Below are 13,932 nucleotides of genomic sequence, written 5' to 3' on the forward strand. Positions count from 1 at the left end.
CGGCCGGAAGGGAGGTGCGGCCGCTTCCGCCCGGCGCGAAGATGGCGGCGGGCGCGGCGGAGCTTCAGCGGCTGCAGTGGCGGCTGGAGGAGCTGGAGCGGCGCGTCGGGCTCGGCGGCGGGGGCTGCGGGCCGAGAAAGGTGCCGAGGAGGAGCTGCGGACACCGGCGGGGGCGGCCCGGCCCGGCGCGGCCCGGCGGAGCCTTGGGGTGCCGCGGCCCGGCGGGGCTTGACAGGCCCGTCGCTTCTTTCTGTGCCTCTGCAGGTGGCGGACGAGCTGGTGAAGGTGCAGGTGGCGCTGAGCAACATCGCCGGCAAGAGGGAGAGGATCAAGATCCTGTTCAAGAAACGTGAGCGGGGTCCCGGGGAGGGGGAGCCGGGAGGAGTAGGCGGAGGAGGGGGAGCTCGAAAACCCCCGTGTGACGTTTCGCTGCTCCAAACAAAAAAATGCTTCTGCCCCCCCCTCCGCCCCCCCCGCGTTTGATCCCCGTTGATGTTTGGACCCTTATTTTGCGTATTTGGCAGAGAAATAAGTTACTGCGGGAGGTCTCTCTGCCCGCGGTTCTCCGGCTCAGCTGTCGGGGTTGGGAAAAGGGCCGCCGCGACATGTCATTCGCTCGATGTCCGTCGGCCTGTGTCAGTGCCGGGATTTGCTCCGCCTGGAATGCAGCCCCTGAAGGCTTTCGGAGCTCCAGAAATTGATTCCTGGGTGCTTGGTTTTGTCGGCCACGCTGGAGCAGCATTCCCCCGTGTGTGTGGTGGGAGCGATCAGGATCACACACAGACACTGGTGGACAGACCTGGGGAGCTGCCTCCAAACTGAGGGGGTGCCTTGTCCTGCAGAGCTACCTCTTGACCAGGTTTTGGTGTCTGGTGTCACAGAAGGAGCAGGAGAGTCTTTGTGGTCCGAGGCTGTCCAGTGTAAAAGTGTAAAGCGTGTATTTGTTGATGATTTTAAGGACCAGGATGGAGGGTTGTGGGCTGGTTTTGTTCTGAGGGTGGAAGGAAGCAGATTTCGTTCACCTTTGGTATCGTTATCCAAACAAAAAGCAAGTGTTGCAGGTGTCCCTAACAAAGGGGTTTCTGGGTTTGAGCCATTTGTCAGTTCTTGCTCACAGTGCTCTAAAGTCACATATTTCCAAGTAGCAATTAATTAATTGGAAAAGAAAAAAGAAGCCCCTAGGCAGTGTTTACAAAGCAATCTGACAGGTGGCACAGGGGAAAGTTGCACTTGTGTATGCAATAACATCTCCCCTACTTCTTGTCTCCAAACACTCCAGTTGAAGATGTAATCAAGTACCTTGACCCTCAGTACATTGACAGGATGGCTGTTCCAGATGCCATGAAGTTGCAGTTCATCTTGGCAGGTATGGCATGAAAGGAGGGGAAACAAGAGGGTTTTGTAGCACTGCAAAATGTGTCCTTTGCCTGAGATGGGTCAGGGTGGATTTCTTTCCTTCAGTCGTAAAGTTGTGGCTCACGCTTTCTGGAAGCATCAGAGACATGCTTTGTACAGGGATGTTCTCCACCCTCAGCGCTCCCTTGTGCACATCAGCACTGCAGTTTTATCAGCTCTGATCTCTTTAGTACTGATTGTTCAGTTTGACCCCGAATGAACCAAAGGCTGATCAGAAAAACGGGAGCTAGAATGGTTTTCCTCGCCCCACTTCCAGTACTCTCTAGGCAGTGACAAAAACAGAAGGTGTTTAGATGTGTTTTAAACACCACCAAGCCTTGTGCTCTTCTGTCCCAAGGAATTTGATTCAGCCTGTAATAGTATTGTCTGTGAATGGGACTTCATAGAACTGTGCAATCATAGAATGTTAAGGGTTTGGAATGGATGTTAAAGTTCATCTTGTACCAACCCCCTGCCATGGGCAGGGACACCTCCCCACTGGACCAGGTTGCTCAAGGCCTTGTCCAGCCTGGTCTTGAACACTGCCAGGAATGGGGCATCCACAACCTCCCTGGGCAACCCGTGCCAGTGTCTCACCACCCTCACAGTAAAGAATTTCTTCCTAATACCTAATGTAACATTCCCCTCTTTCGATTTGATCCTTCATCCCGGTCCTATCACTACAATTTAGCGGAGGTTCTCCTGCCTGAAATTGGAGTGAATCAAGACCCAGGGATGAGCAGCACAGACATCTTAAATAAAATCTTGAACAAGCCCCTTTCTGTTAAGGTAGATCAGCTGGAAAAGTTATAACTATTTGTGAAAAGCCAGAGCAGCACCTCGTGTTCACTGGTTTTGTGTCTTGTCCCCCCCTCACCCAGAGGAACAGGCTATTCCTGAACGTGCAGCCCTTCTGGAGCAGGTGAAGAACCTCCAGCCCATTTTGGACAGTGCCAGTATCCAAGGTATGCATGTTCTTCTGCAAGTTTGAGCTGAAAATGCCACCCTCCAAGCTGTGGCCTGTCCTGTTTTCTGGGGTGTTTTTTTATTTGAGCCTGAGACTGGAGAAGAGGACAGCACATGGTCATGTGAGAGTGAACTAAGTACAAACTTGGTGGTGTGTGTGCTCCTCCCTCATGTTGCTCTAACCTGGCAGAGGTGCAGGTGCCTTTTCAAGTGCTTTCCATAATGTTTGTCCAAGTGCTTTACTCTGGTGTAGTTCTTGAGTAGCCTTCACTGTGGGCACCCCTGAGCTCGTGCCACCCAGGAGCAGTGAGCAAATAAACTTGGTGTTTAATGTACAAGATAGTTGGTAGGTTTTTTTAATCCTATAAAAGCTATGTCTGTGGTGTGTGGCACTGGCATTCAGTGAGCTCTGCTGTGCTGTGCTTGTGGAGGGGGAGTGCTCTTTGTTTTGGGAACTCTTCCTGTGTGCTGTCAAAGCAAAAAACAAAACTGATTTCTCCTCTGCTTTCAGCGGTTCCTGACCATGCAGCCAAACTGCAGCGACTCTCACAGATCCACATACAGCAGCAGGTACTGTAAATATTCCTATCAGTTGTGACTAGAAGGGAGAAGGAATGTCTTGCTGGAGTCTTGAGTCTTGACACCCCTGTATTTGCAATTGCTTGAATTGGTCAATTGTAGCAGGTTTTTTCAATCCCAGAATATGCATACTGCAATCTTAAAGAATTTCAAGTACTCCAAGGGGGGAAAGGAGCCAGGATTTCTGGCAATGGAGTCCGAGTTGGAAAACCGCTGGAAATTTGCCTACCAAAACCCTGCTCAAAACAGAGCTTTGAGTGACACATAGTAGGTTTAACCATCTGTCATTCCTCCCTTTCACTAGGACACTGAGGTAAAGCATTGCACTCTTCCAGTGTCCTAGTCTCTGGAAGGCTGTTGTTACTGTCGCCCTGTTACTTCACCCTTTCCTTCCCTGTGTGAGCACTCCTGGAGCTGGCAGTGAGTAGCCTGGGCGGTGCCTAATGGCCCCTTTCAGCATATTGCTGCGAGTTTCCACTCTGGGGCAGGCAAAGCCTGGATCCTGAGGCAAGGCAACAGTGGTGCAAGCCCAGGGCCTTTGGTGCTTTATCAGCAGGGGTGTTTGTGACCTTCCTCTTGACTCTGGAAACCTTTCCAGCTGAAGTGAGCAGCCACAGCTGGTGTCTGAGCTCTAATCTCAGTACTGGCCTTGGATGAGTTTCTCCCCCATGCTTTCAGGATCTGGGAAGGACAGATGTCCTTCAGCTTATGTGTTTCTCACTGTGGCCCCCCCTCTTTGCAGGAGAAGCGTCATGATCTCACTGACAGTGTCAAGACACTCCTGGAGAGCTACAACAAAATGGTATCCTTTGAGCCTCAGGCCTGGCAGAGCTGAGCTGACCCTGTCCCAGAGCTCCCTCCCCTGTCAGGTACTGTTGGGTTCCCAGCCCTGGGTTTAACGACCAGTGCCCTTCCTGATGTGGGGGCACCTCTGTCCCTGTGACGTGCCTGAGCCAGCCAGCCCCTAATCCTGGCTGTGTAGGATCCCAGTGCCGAGGCACATCCCAAAACCACAAGTGGGTAGGGAAGCTCTGCTCTTTGCTGTAGACAGCCCTTGTATTGCAGTGGTACAGGGTGTTTAGAAGTGCCTCCTGGACTCCTGTGTTTGGTGCTGTTCCTACAACACCTGGATGGTGTGGATCCATGTAGGCTTTCAGCAGCCCTGGGCCTCTCCCAGGGATTCGGGATTGTAATGGTTCTGTCAGGGTGCTATGCCCTTAGCTTCTTCCTTGTGATTTCTACATTTCTTTCCTTAAGAGTAATGTCTAGACCCTGCTTCTCTCCAAGCAGTTACTGCAGTGGAATGAAATACTGACACGGCTGGAAGCGGCCAAGCAAGCAAAACCTGTGGCTGAGTGACAGCAGAGCCGGGAACATGGAGAGCCCGGGGCCCCATGGCACAGCCTGCATCCCACTGGCCCCGGCACCTTCCCGCTTGGCCTGAGCATGCTGGAGTGGCACCACGGGCTCCCAGGGACACCTGGCTGTGCTCTGAGCTGTGTCAGCCCAGAATTGAAGCCGCCCTGCTCCTTAATCTGCCACTGTTGCAAATCTTGCACTCCCCTGAAATGTGTCTTGGTTTGTAACATATTTAAAAATCCCTTGCCCCTCTTACTGTGGTCCGTAGTAAAGTCCTGGAACGCTGACTGGGTTGTGTCTCTCTCCCTGAGTGTAAGGACTGCTCCTGGCACGGACTGGGGGGCTTTCCCAGGCAGTGATCTCCTCGCAGTCTGCAGGAGGTGGCTGCAGGAGGCAGCTTTGGGCCAAGGGCATGTAAATCTCTTTCATTCTCACAGCCTTCCATAAACTGTGGCACAAAAACAGGAGCTCTTCCTGGGAGCTGCTTGTGCCCAGGGCCATCTGGCCTCATGGAGCTTCTCCCCCAAGCCAATCTCCCATCCCTGTGCTGAGAGGAGGCAGCAGCTTTTGCCTTTACCCTGCCCCTGCTTTCCCAAGTGGCTGCTGCAAGCCAGAACCTGTTTCAGTGAGGGGCACGAGCTGTGCCTGGACTGGTCTGGCCACAACTCGGAGTCTCCGAGTTCCCTTCAGCTTAGAGAGACACTGCTCAGCTGCGCGTGACCTGGGAGTCCTGCAGGAATGGGGCAGGATCCCCGCGGGGAAGTCAGGAGGAGCCTTCCTGCCCCTGTACTCTCCCTGGTCAGCGAGCTCACCCGTGGGCACACCACGGCGGGACTGCATGGGCGCACACGGGGACACCGACTTCGCCTGGTGCCCGGGAGAGCCGGAGCTGCCCAGGAAAAAAGCTGGCGCTGTCCCAGGAAAGCCAGAGGTGCTCCGGGAGCCGCTCCACATCCCGGGCTGTGGGCGGGGCCACACACGACCCCGCCCACTACTCACGTGATCTTTATATGAGCCCCGCGCACACGCCCCGCGCCTGCGCGCGCACCGCCGGCCGCCATCTTGAGGCGAGGGGCGTGCTGAGGTGGCCGCAGGTGAGCGGGGTCAGCGACATCTCCTGTCCCACGGGGACATCCTCCATCCCGCACGGACATCCCCCGTTCCACGGGGTTCATCCCCGCTCCCACAGGGACATCCCCGCATCCCAGCGCGGCATCCCGGCCTCTCGGGCCCCCATGCGGCCGTGCCGGGGGTGAGGGCCCCGTGTGCTCCCGTGGTCCGGAGCGCGGGCCTTGGGCTGCCTTGTCCCTGCAGGTGTGGGTGGAACGGGGCTCAGGAGCCCACCGGTAACAAAGTGCTGCGTGCTTGAATGCCTCGAGCATTGGGGGGGGGGGGGGGGGGGGCGGAGCGCCCTGCACAGGGCAGGGAGACCTGAGTAAGGATGGGACCCGCCTTGGCAGAGAGGGTCTATCTTTCACTTTCCTTCGAGGAAACTTCTGTTTGTTCCTGCAGCCCCTGGCTTGCTCTCTCTTCTGGGACACGCACTGTTTTGCCTTCACCTGCACTGCCAGAGCCCCACGACCCGTGTCTTTGAAACACACGAGGTGCTGCAGTTGGGCTGTGCCCACGGGGTGCAGCTGTGGAAGCATCCCCCTGGCTTCTGTTCCCAGGAACCGCAGCTCACTCGTTTGTTCTGTCTGAGATGCAGCCTGTGTTTGTTACTTGTCCTGTTCAGGCCAACAGCCTGTTCCTTTCACCACCTGCCTGCTGGGGCTCAGGCTGCCCTATGTGTGTTCATGTTGGAGGTACAACCTTATAAGGATATATCTTTTGGATATGGTTCTCCAGGATCCCCATCTCTGACAGCTGAGAGTGCCCTTCAGAGGAGAGGTCATAGCTAATTTTGGTGATAATTTCTTTGTGCAGCAGTTACAGTGGGAGTTTGTGTTTCACGGGTCTGTTTTCCCTTTCAGCACTGCAGAATGGAGAACTATAAGAAGACCAAAATCGTGGAGAAACCTTGTCCTCTTCCTTTCACTGACCTGCCCGCTGATATCATTGAGATGAAGGTGAAGGACGGGAGCAAGATCAGGAATCTGATGGGCTATGCCATGAGCAAGATGGAGCAGGAGTCTGTGAGGCAGATTCTCTTCACTGGCTCAGGCAAGGCTGTCAGCAAGACCATCACCTGTGTGGAAATTATGAAACGACGGCTCAAGGAGCTGCACCAGATCACCAAGGTGCTCTTCAGGCAAATCGAGGAGATGTGGGAACCTATCGTGCCTGAGGCAGGCCTCGATGCCTTGACAGTGAAGAGGAACATTCCTGCGATATGTGTCCTGCTCAGCAAAGACCCCCTGGACCCTCAGGAGCCGGGATACCAGGCTCCAGGATCCTTTGATGCCTTCTGGACTGAGACACTCAAAGCAGAGTCCCAGGGCCAGATGAAGAGAAAGCAAGGCGGGGGTCGGGGCGTTGGGAGCACAGGGAAGCACCCGCGCTCCGCAGGGGCAGCGCCAGGGGAGCCCTGAGCGGGAGCCCCAAGGCACCGGCACCGCGTGGTCCGGGGTGGCTGCAGGAACCAGCCGCGTGCTGGGGCTGGGGAGCTGCTGCTGACACGTCAGGGGAGGGCAGGACTCCTGTAACTGCCTGTGATTGTGGCTGTCTAAAACTGTGTTTTGAAGAGTTCCCTTGCCAAAGGCTGCCAGGCCGTGCTTCATAGTGGGTCGGGGAAGACGGGAGTCACCTCTGCATGAGCAAGGACTGTTGGTGTCCTGTCAGTGAGCCCCGGCAGAGGGGCTGCTCACCCGGCCAGATTTCAGCTGCCAGAGGGTGCAGCAGCCCAGGCTGTGGGACGGACACATACGTGCCTGTGTGGCAGGTACAAAGGGCAGATGGGACCTGACATGGAATTAATTCCCTGGCATCCCCAGGGCTGTGAGTGGACAGACAGTGGGACACAGGGCTGAGCTGGCTGCTTGTGTGCTTCAGAGTCTGTCTGCTGAGCCTGTTGGGGGGTTGAATGTACGACTGTGAGGGTACAGGTCCATCTGCCATTGTGTGCACGGAGCTCCCTTCCCATCCCACTTTGGCTCTGTGGAGCCGGTGGTTGCTCTTCTCTCTGCCAGTGTGACAGCACTCTACTTGTGCCATAACCAGCCTGAAATCCTGTGGCTGTACCACTGCCCTGGGGTGGTAGTCATGGGAAGCTCCAAAGGATACTGTTCTTTCCCCTTACTGCTCCTTCATAATGCACAAAGTTGGGTTCAAAATAAAGTTTCTCTTCTCGCAACTTGGAAATTTGTCATGTCTACCTTGTCCCACTGGAGGTCACCCTGTGAGCATTGGTGGTGGGGCTGTGGCTGCAGCTGCTCTTCCAGCTGCTTGGTGTTTGTTCCTCTTGTGACTGCAAATGGACCCTGATCTGAGGGGAGTAGCTTAATATGCAAATATTAATTTCCTTTAATATCCAAAAAAAGGTCAGCACTGTGGGTTTTTTCTGGGAAACTTTTTGCTAATACTTTTTTTGCTCTTTTAAGCTGGCCAGAACTGCAGTCTCAAAAAGACTTATTCCAAACTCTGCTGAGCGAGGCAAAGGATGGATCACCTTTTTTTAGGCAATAGTTTCCCTTCTGGAGCAGCTCTGGTAAGTAACTCTGGGCAGGAGGGAAGTGCTGTTCCTTGTGACAGGCTGAGCTCTCACTGGAACAGCCCCTGCTCACACGTGCCTGTCCTGCCTGTGTCATGAGCTCCAGCTGGACCCAATGTTTTGCATTGTCAGTCAATGGGCATCAAACACAAGTGTTTAAAGAAGAGATTTCGCCTAAATCAGGGGTCAGGAGAGATGTGGTGCAACCCTGCCTTCGTTGTGTCCACATGAGCTTTGTCACAGGCTGAGCACCCGGCATGGCCAGGACAATGCTGGGTTTAAGTGCCTCCTCCTCCTCCACTTCTCCTGGTGGTCTCACTGCTTCCTGCCCCGCCATTGTCCCTGGACCTGGAGGTAGGCAGGGAAACTGTTGACCTGTCTGCTGTTCCAGATCAGGTGAAGCCTGGGGATGGGGCAGAGTTAATCTGGTTTACCTGGTGCTCTTCCCAGCTGCTGCTCCCTTACGTCTAAGGAGGAGACTGCTTTTCTTGACTAATTAGCAGATTAGCCATAAATGCCAAGGAATTTGCTCCAGTGTGTGATCAGATTGGTTCTGACATTTCAACAGGCAATGTGCCTGTGTTTGTTTACTCAAAACACCCACTTAGTGGAGAGCCTGAGACCCAGGTCCTCAGGCAGCCTGTGTGAGCCTCCCTCCTGTGTGGCACGTTTAACGTCTTCTCATCAAAGGTACAAAATGATTGTTATTTTTGTTTCACGTTGGAAAGTTATCCTCCACTGACTTGGTGGCTCTCCTGTCAGGATCAAGCATTTCCCAGCCTTCACACTTGTGAGTGCCAGGTCAGCCAGGATGGGTCTGTCCTTCACCCATCCTTCATGCAGCTGCCTCTTTTCCCCGGTGCAGCACACTGTGTGGAGCTGCCCAGCCGGACAGGCCCCTGCTCCCCAGGAGGCTGCTGTGGATCCCCTGTGTCACCATCGTCTGTCTGTGTCACCAGCTGCTCGTGGGGCCTGGGCTTGGCTTTTCAGAGCAACTGCAGGTGCCGAGACCTGATCCCTGGGGGTCTCCAGGAACCACCCCCAGCGCCCTATGTGCCTCCCAGCCACCTCCCCCTGGTGTCCTTCACCAGATGTTCCCCCCCCTTTGGGGTGGTGCCCCACACCAGGGTGTCCGGCTCTGGTGCCCATATGGAAGCTGGCAGTTTAGGGGTGTGGCATGCCCAGGGTTGGGTTGCCCCATTCCTCAGTTCCCCCACTAACAGGACAGGGATAACCTGGCTGTGCGGGTGAGGCTGATACTGCCCAGATTCCCAGGTACTGAATGTCCCTAAATGTCCTGTTCCTTCCTCTCTGTGGGCTGTGACGGTGCCTGTGCCCACCCCTGCCTGTAGCCCTTGTGCTCCGGCAGGGACCCCAGCTCAGCTTGGCAAGTCCGTGTTCAGCATCCTCCACCCCGGCATGCCGGGCCGTGGTGCACGTGTGTGTCTGTGTGCCCGTGAACATGTGTTTGTGCGTGTGTGCACACATGTGCGCAGGGCAGGGCAGGCAGGGAGGTACAGGCAGGGCTGCAGCAGCGGGAGGGCAGCAGGGCCAGCGGAGGCACCGGGGCAGTACCGGCAGCACCAGCAGTACCGGAGGCAATACCGGGGTCGGTACCGGCTCAGCGCGGGTAGCGGGGCACTACCGGCGGTAATGGGAGTACCGGGGTCAGTCCGAGCAGTTACCCGGGCAGTACCGGGGTCGATATCGAGGTCAGTACCGGCACCACGGGCAGTACTGGGGTCAGTACCGAGTTAGTACCGCGGTCAGTACGGGCAGTATTGAGTCAGTACCAAGTAAATTATCGGGGTCAGCACCGGCAGCACGAGCAGTATCGGGGTAAGCACCGGCAGTACCGGGTCAGTACCAGGAGCAGTACCGGGGTAAGCACCGGCAGTATCTGGGGCAGTACCGGGTCAGTACCAGGAGCGGTACCGGGGTAAGCACCGGCAGTATCTGGGGCAGTACCGGGTCAGTACCAGGAGCAGTACCGGGGCAGTACCGGGGTCAGCACCGGCAGTATCTGGGGCAGTACCGGGTCAGTACCAGGAGCAGTACCGGGGCAGTACCGGGGAAAGCACCGGCAGTATCTGGGGCAGTACCGGGTCAGTACCAGGAGCAGTACCGGGGCAGTACCGGGGTCAGCACCGGCAGTATCTGGGGCAGTACCGGGTCAGTACCAGGAGCAGTACCGGGGCAGTACCGGGGTCAGCACCGGCAGTATCTGTGGCGGTACCGGCAGTACCGGGGTCCGCACGGTCCGTGTCCGTGCCGGCAGAGCGCGCGCTGCCCGCCGCTGTCCCCGCGCCGCTCACGTGGGCGCCGCGCGAGGGGGCGTGTCCCAGGCCGGGAGCTCGGCCAATGGCGGGCGGCGGGCGGCGGGCGGGCACCAATGGCGGGGCGGGGGCGGGGCGGGGCCGGGCCTCGCCCCTCGGTGCCGGCGGGAGGACGCGGGCGGCGCGCGGGGTTGCGGCACCCGCGGGCGGCCCGGCGGGACCGCTCCGGAACTGAGCACCGCACACACCGCACACACCGCACACACCGCGCACACCGCACACCGCACACACCGCACACCGCACACACCGCACACACCACACACCGCACACACCACACACCGCACACACCGCGCACACCGCGCCGGGACCCCGCTCCGCGCCGGGACACGGCCCCGGCAGCGCCTCCCGCCGGCACCGGGGTCCCGGCGGTTCCAGGGGCGCAGCGGAGGCAGGTGGGTAACGCCGGGACCCCGCGGCGGGAGGGCGGAGTTGGCGGCACCTGTTGCTGCCCCGTGCCGGGGGCTCCGCGGCGGGCGGGGATCGGAGGCACCGGGGACACCCGGAGCCGGGGCTCTCCCTGACCCAGTGAGAAGCACAAGGGGGGCTACGCCGGCCCCCACCTGCTGCCGCCCGGCCCCTGGCCCCGTTCCGGGTGCGGAACCTCGCAGCGGGGTCCCGGCGGCAGGAAAAGCGGGTGGAGAGGGTATAGGAGCCCGGCCAGGGCTGCCCGGAGTCACCCAGTGCAGCGCGGAGAGGTGCCGATGGGTCTCCCACTGGGGACACCTCCAGTTTGGTGGCCCTCGCAGGGGATGGGGAGGACGGCCAGGGCATGCGGTGCTGGAAGGGTCCTCCAAACAGCATCTGACCTGGAAGCTGTTGCAGCCTCCATACTCCAGCGGAGCCCCTTGGGCTCTGGGGTCGCTGCCCCCTGATACCCCTAGAGGCCACCCTGAAGGGCTCACACAGCCTGTCCCCTCATACCCGTGATGACGGTGACTTTCTCTCTTCCAGGAAGGAGAAGAGAGATCCCTGTGTCCCTACTGCCCTGCCAGAGGAAGGAGGAGCCGAGAGAAGGCTCTCATCGATCCTTCCCAGCTGTGCGGAGCAGCCGGGACTCAGCTGTGAGCTGCCAAACTGACGGGGAGGACACTGTCCTGCTGCCTGCTTGGCCCCGTCCCCACCCCACCGCCAGCACCACAGCTGTCCCCTCTGTCCCCTGCCAATGCCGGCAGGTGGAGGCTGCACTGGCATCCCAAGTGTGAGACCAAGCTGTGGGCCCTGTTTACTCCTGTGGGACAGTGGCCATGGGGGCTGCTCTCTCCACTGGGGCGATCGTGGCAATTTCTTTTAACTGTGTCATTGCATTGCTCATCCTCATCCTCTTCCTCATCCTCTGCAAAGCTTGCAGGACCCCTTCATGTCCCAAGAAGAGCCCAGCTTCTGATGCGGATGAGTCAAGGAATGAAGAGAAGTACCTGCTGCAGCCCTGATCTGCCTGATTTGGGGAGTTGGGTACCCAGCTGTGCCAGAGGAGTTACCCCAGCCTGGATGCTTGTGCTAGGACTGGGGTACAAGACTAGGCATGATGAAAGCAGAGGGGACACCCAGCTGCTCACAGGGGCCATGACAGGGGGCACAGTCCTTTGCCTTGGTGGTTTTAGTGTGTGAAGTTCCTGCGAGTGCCTGCAGTGATCATGGGGATAGAGAGACAACAGATGGGGATGTGCTACAGGGACAATCATGCCTGTCCCAGCGGCCAGAAAGCACAGCAGGAGCCCTGCCCTCATGTGCACCCTGTGCTTGGGAAGAGCCTATGGACCCGGGACAGTGGCCACCACAGTGCAGACCTGAGCAAGGCTGGGTGGAGGCTCAGAGAGGGGAGGCAGCAGGACTGGTACAGGCACTTTTTCCCAAGCAGGCTGGCTGTTCAATGGTGGGGTGTGCCCAGGGGGACCCAAACAGCCCTGGCCCTGCTGGCAGAGCAGGGTGTTACCAGTCCAGGTGTCTGGGGGTGGCCCTGGGGTGCCGTGGGTCCCCAGCCTCAGGATGGCATTTGGCATACATCTGCCCAAGCAGCCAGTTTGATGAGGCACAAGAGGGTCTGCATGGTCTGCCCGATCCTCCCCAGTCTGTCTGTCAATCCCCTCCAGCATTAGCACTAATGCTGCTAGGCAAACAGCCCTCTTCCTCACATGGGTTTGTCCCTGCCTTCCCTCCTGCCTACTGCCAGCTGAAGCCAGACAATGGGATTTGGCCAGCCTGCGAGCAGCAGACATGCCCTTGCTGGCATTCCCGTCCCCACTGACAGCTTTTTCCTTGGGAGGTGGGAGATGTGGGGAGATGAGAGTGCCCAGACAAACAGCACTGAAGGTTCTTTGACCCCGACTGTTCCCTGGGGATCACAGTGGCTCTGTGGGGAGGGATGCTGGTAGTCTGGCTTGTCCTCAAGCCTGGCTGCTGCATCCCCTGCCCTGCCAGCAGGTGCCATGGGTTTTGGAGGGCTCTGCCTTGCCTATCCTAGAGCCGAGCAATAGCCATGGTCACTGCTGGCACAGCCACTGCAATAAGGGGACAGAGGGGTGGGGTGGGAGGGACACTGGCCAGGGTCCCTGTGCAGGCTTGGCCAGGCCTGGCAGAGCCTGGGGTTCCTCCCCACGTCAGGTGTAGCGAACACATCCCTTTGCAGCCTTGTTTTTACTAGACTAATAAACCAATTGTAGGACCCAGGTGGTGTCTCTGAGCTCTACCCAGCGCCTGAAAAATTTGGGGGAGGTGGTGTGTCCTGCCATCCCGCAGGCTGAGGAGCCCCGGGGCTGGTGGCCGATGTGACTGGAGGACTGTGGGTGGTTTGCTGGGTGATGGTGATAAGGAAGGGCTTGTGTCCTCATTCATCTGTGGCTTTTAAATGCTGGGTGAGAAACCTGACCTGGTGTTTTAATGCCCGCAGCATGTCTGCCTGGTCTGGAGACAAGTGAGTGTCAGCAGGGAGCACTCCCCAACCTCTGCGCCAGAGGCACTGTGAGTTTCCAAGCTGTGGCCTTACATTACAGAGATGCCTGTGGGGGACACAGGCCAGCTGAGTGGATGGAGCACACGTGCCACCACACCTGTGTGGTGGGACGAGCGCCTCTGGTCCCCAGTCCCGGGAACTATGCACAAGGATCCAGCGGTGACAGCCCCACGCTCACCGCTCATCAGCATGCGCCGAGGCCACCGCGGCTCCTGCCGCCACCGCAGCCACGCAGCAGCTAATCCTCTGCTGCACAGCGCCGGAGCCGTGGGAAGGCTCTGCAAACCCCGCCGCCCAGCCATTCCCGCAGGCACCAGCTGGGCTGAGGCCCCCGGGAGGGGGGAGCCGTGACCCTCCCGCAGCTGGTGAGCGGCAGCTGCTCTGATGTGCTCTCTGGAGGGATGGCACGTCATGGGCCAGGTTTCAAGCCACTCTCCAGCTTAGGCTGCCGCCCCAAAATCCAGGGGACCACACAAATGCCTGTGGGGCTGCAGCTCAGCGCTCAGTCGCTCAGGCCGCCGCTCACGGCGGGACTGCCTGCCATGAAGCTGCAGTCCTGAGGCTTTCCTGGGGCTGCTGGGACCAGCCCTCACCTGCTCTCCATAGGGCTCTCACCTAGTGCAAACCCATCCAAGGGCAGGGAATGCCGAGGGCTTGTGGCTCTGGGGTAGCGAGCACGGTGAGATTTGCCTGACCCC

The 13,932-nt window shown here is 58.2% G+C and overlaps 3 protein-coding genes across 6 annotated transcripts; all 3 read left to right on the top strand.

The window, feature by feature from the left end:
- On the top strand, positions 1 to 4,586 carry DCTN3 (dynactin subunit 3). The gene is made up of 7 exons (XM_051804656.1): positions 1 to 140; positions 265 to 349; positions 1,280 to 1,366; positions 2,277 to 2,360; positions 2,873 to 2,931; positions 3,683 to 3,742; positions 4,210 to 4,586. The coding sequence occupies exons 1-7, from the start codon at positions 42 to 44 to the stop codon at positions 4,297 to 4,299; spliced, it is 564 nt and encodes a 187-aa protein (XP_051660616.1). The 5' UTR covers positions 1 to 41; the 3' UTR covers positions 4,300 to 4,586.
- A 704-nt stretch (positions 4,587 to 5,290) lies between these two features.
- RPP25L (ribonuclease P/MRP subunit p25 like) lies at positions 5,291 to 7,591 on the top strand. 3 transcript variants are annotated; one of them, XM_051804653.1, is made up of 2 exons: positions 5,291 to 5,393; positions 6,273 to 7,591. In XM_051804653.1, the coding sequence occupies exons 1-2, from the start codon at positions 5,310 to 5,312 to the stop codon at positions 6,828 to 6,830; spliced, it is 642 nt and encodes a 213-aa protein (XP_051660613.1). In that variant the 5' UTR covers positions 5,291 to 5,309; the 3' UTR covers positions 6,831 to 7,591. The 3 variants fall into 3 exon arrangements, with proteins under 3 accessions (XP_051660613.1, XP_051660615.1, XP_051660614.1); XM_051804655.1 differs by lacking the exon at positions 5,291 to 5,393 and adding an exon at positions 5,419 to 5,551; XM_051804654.1 differs by lacking the exon at positions 5,291 to 5,393 and adding an exon at positions 5,713 to 5,734.
- Positions 7,592 to 10,325: 2,734 nt separating this feature from the next.
- On the top strand, positions 10,326 to 12,969 carry ENHO (energy homeostasis associated). Of its 2 annotated transcripts, none has more exons than XM_051804658.1 (2): positions 10,326 to 10,676; positions 11,236 to 11,517. In XM_051804658.1, exons 1-2 carry the CDS (start codon positions 10,341 to 10,343, stop codon positions 11,347 to 11,349), a joined length of 450 nt encoding a protein of 149 aa, XP_051660618.1. In that variant the 5' UTR covers positions 10,326 to 10,340; the 3' UTR covers positions 11,350 to 11,517. The 2 variants fall into 2 exon arrangements, with proteins under 2 accessions (XP_051660618.1, XP_051660619.1); XM_051804659.1 differs by having other exon boundaries at positions 10,372 to 10,676; positions 11,236 to 12,969.
- The last annotated feature ends 963 nt before the right edge of the window (positions 12,970 to 13,932 follow it).

The sequence above is a fragment of the Manacus candei genome, unplaced genomic scaffold, assembly GCF_025592945.1.
Source record: "Manacus candei isolate 608988 ecotype Guabito, Panama unplaced genomic scaffold, ASM2559294v1 h1tg000061l, whole genome shotgun sequence".
Lineage (NCBI taxonomy): Eukaryota > Metazoa > Chordata > Aves > Passeriformes > Pipridae > Manacus > Manacus candei.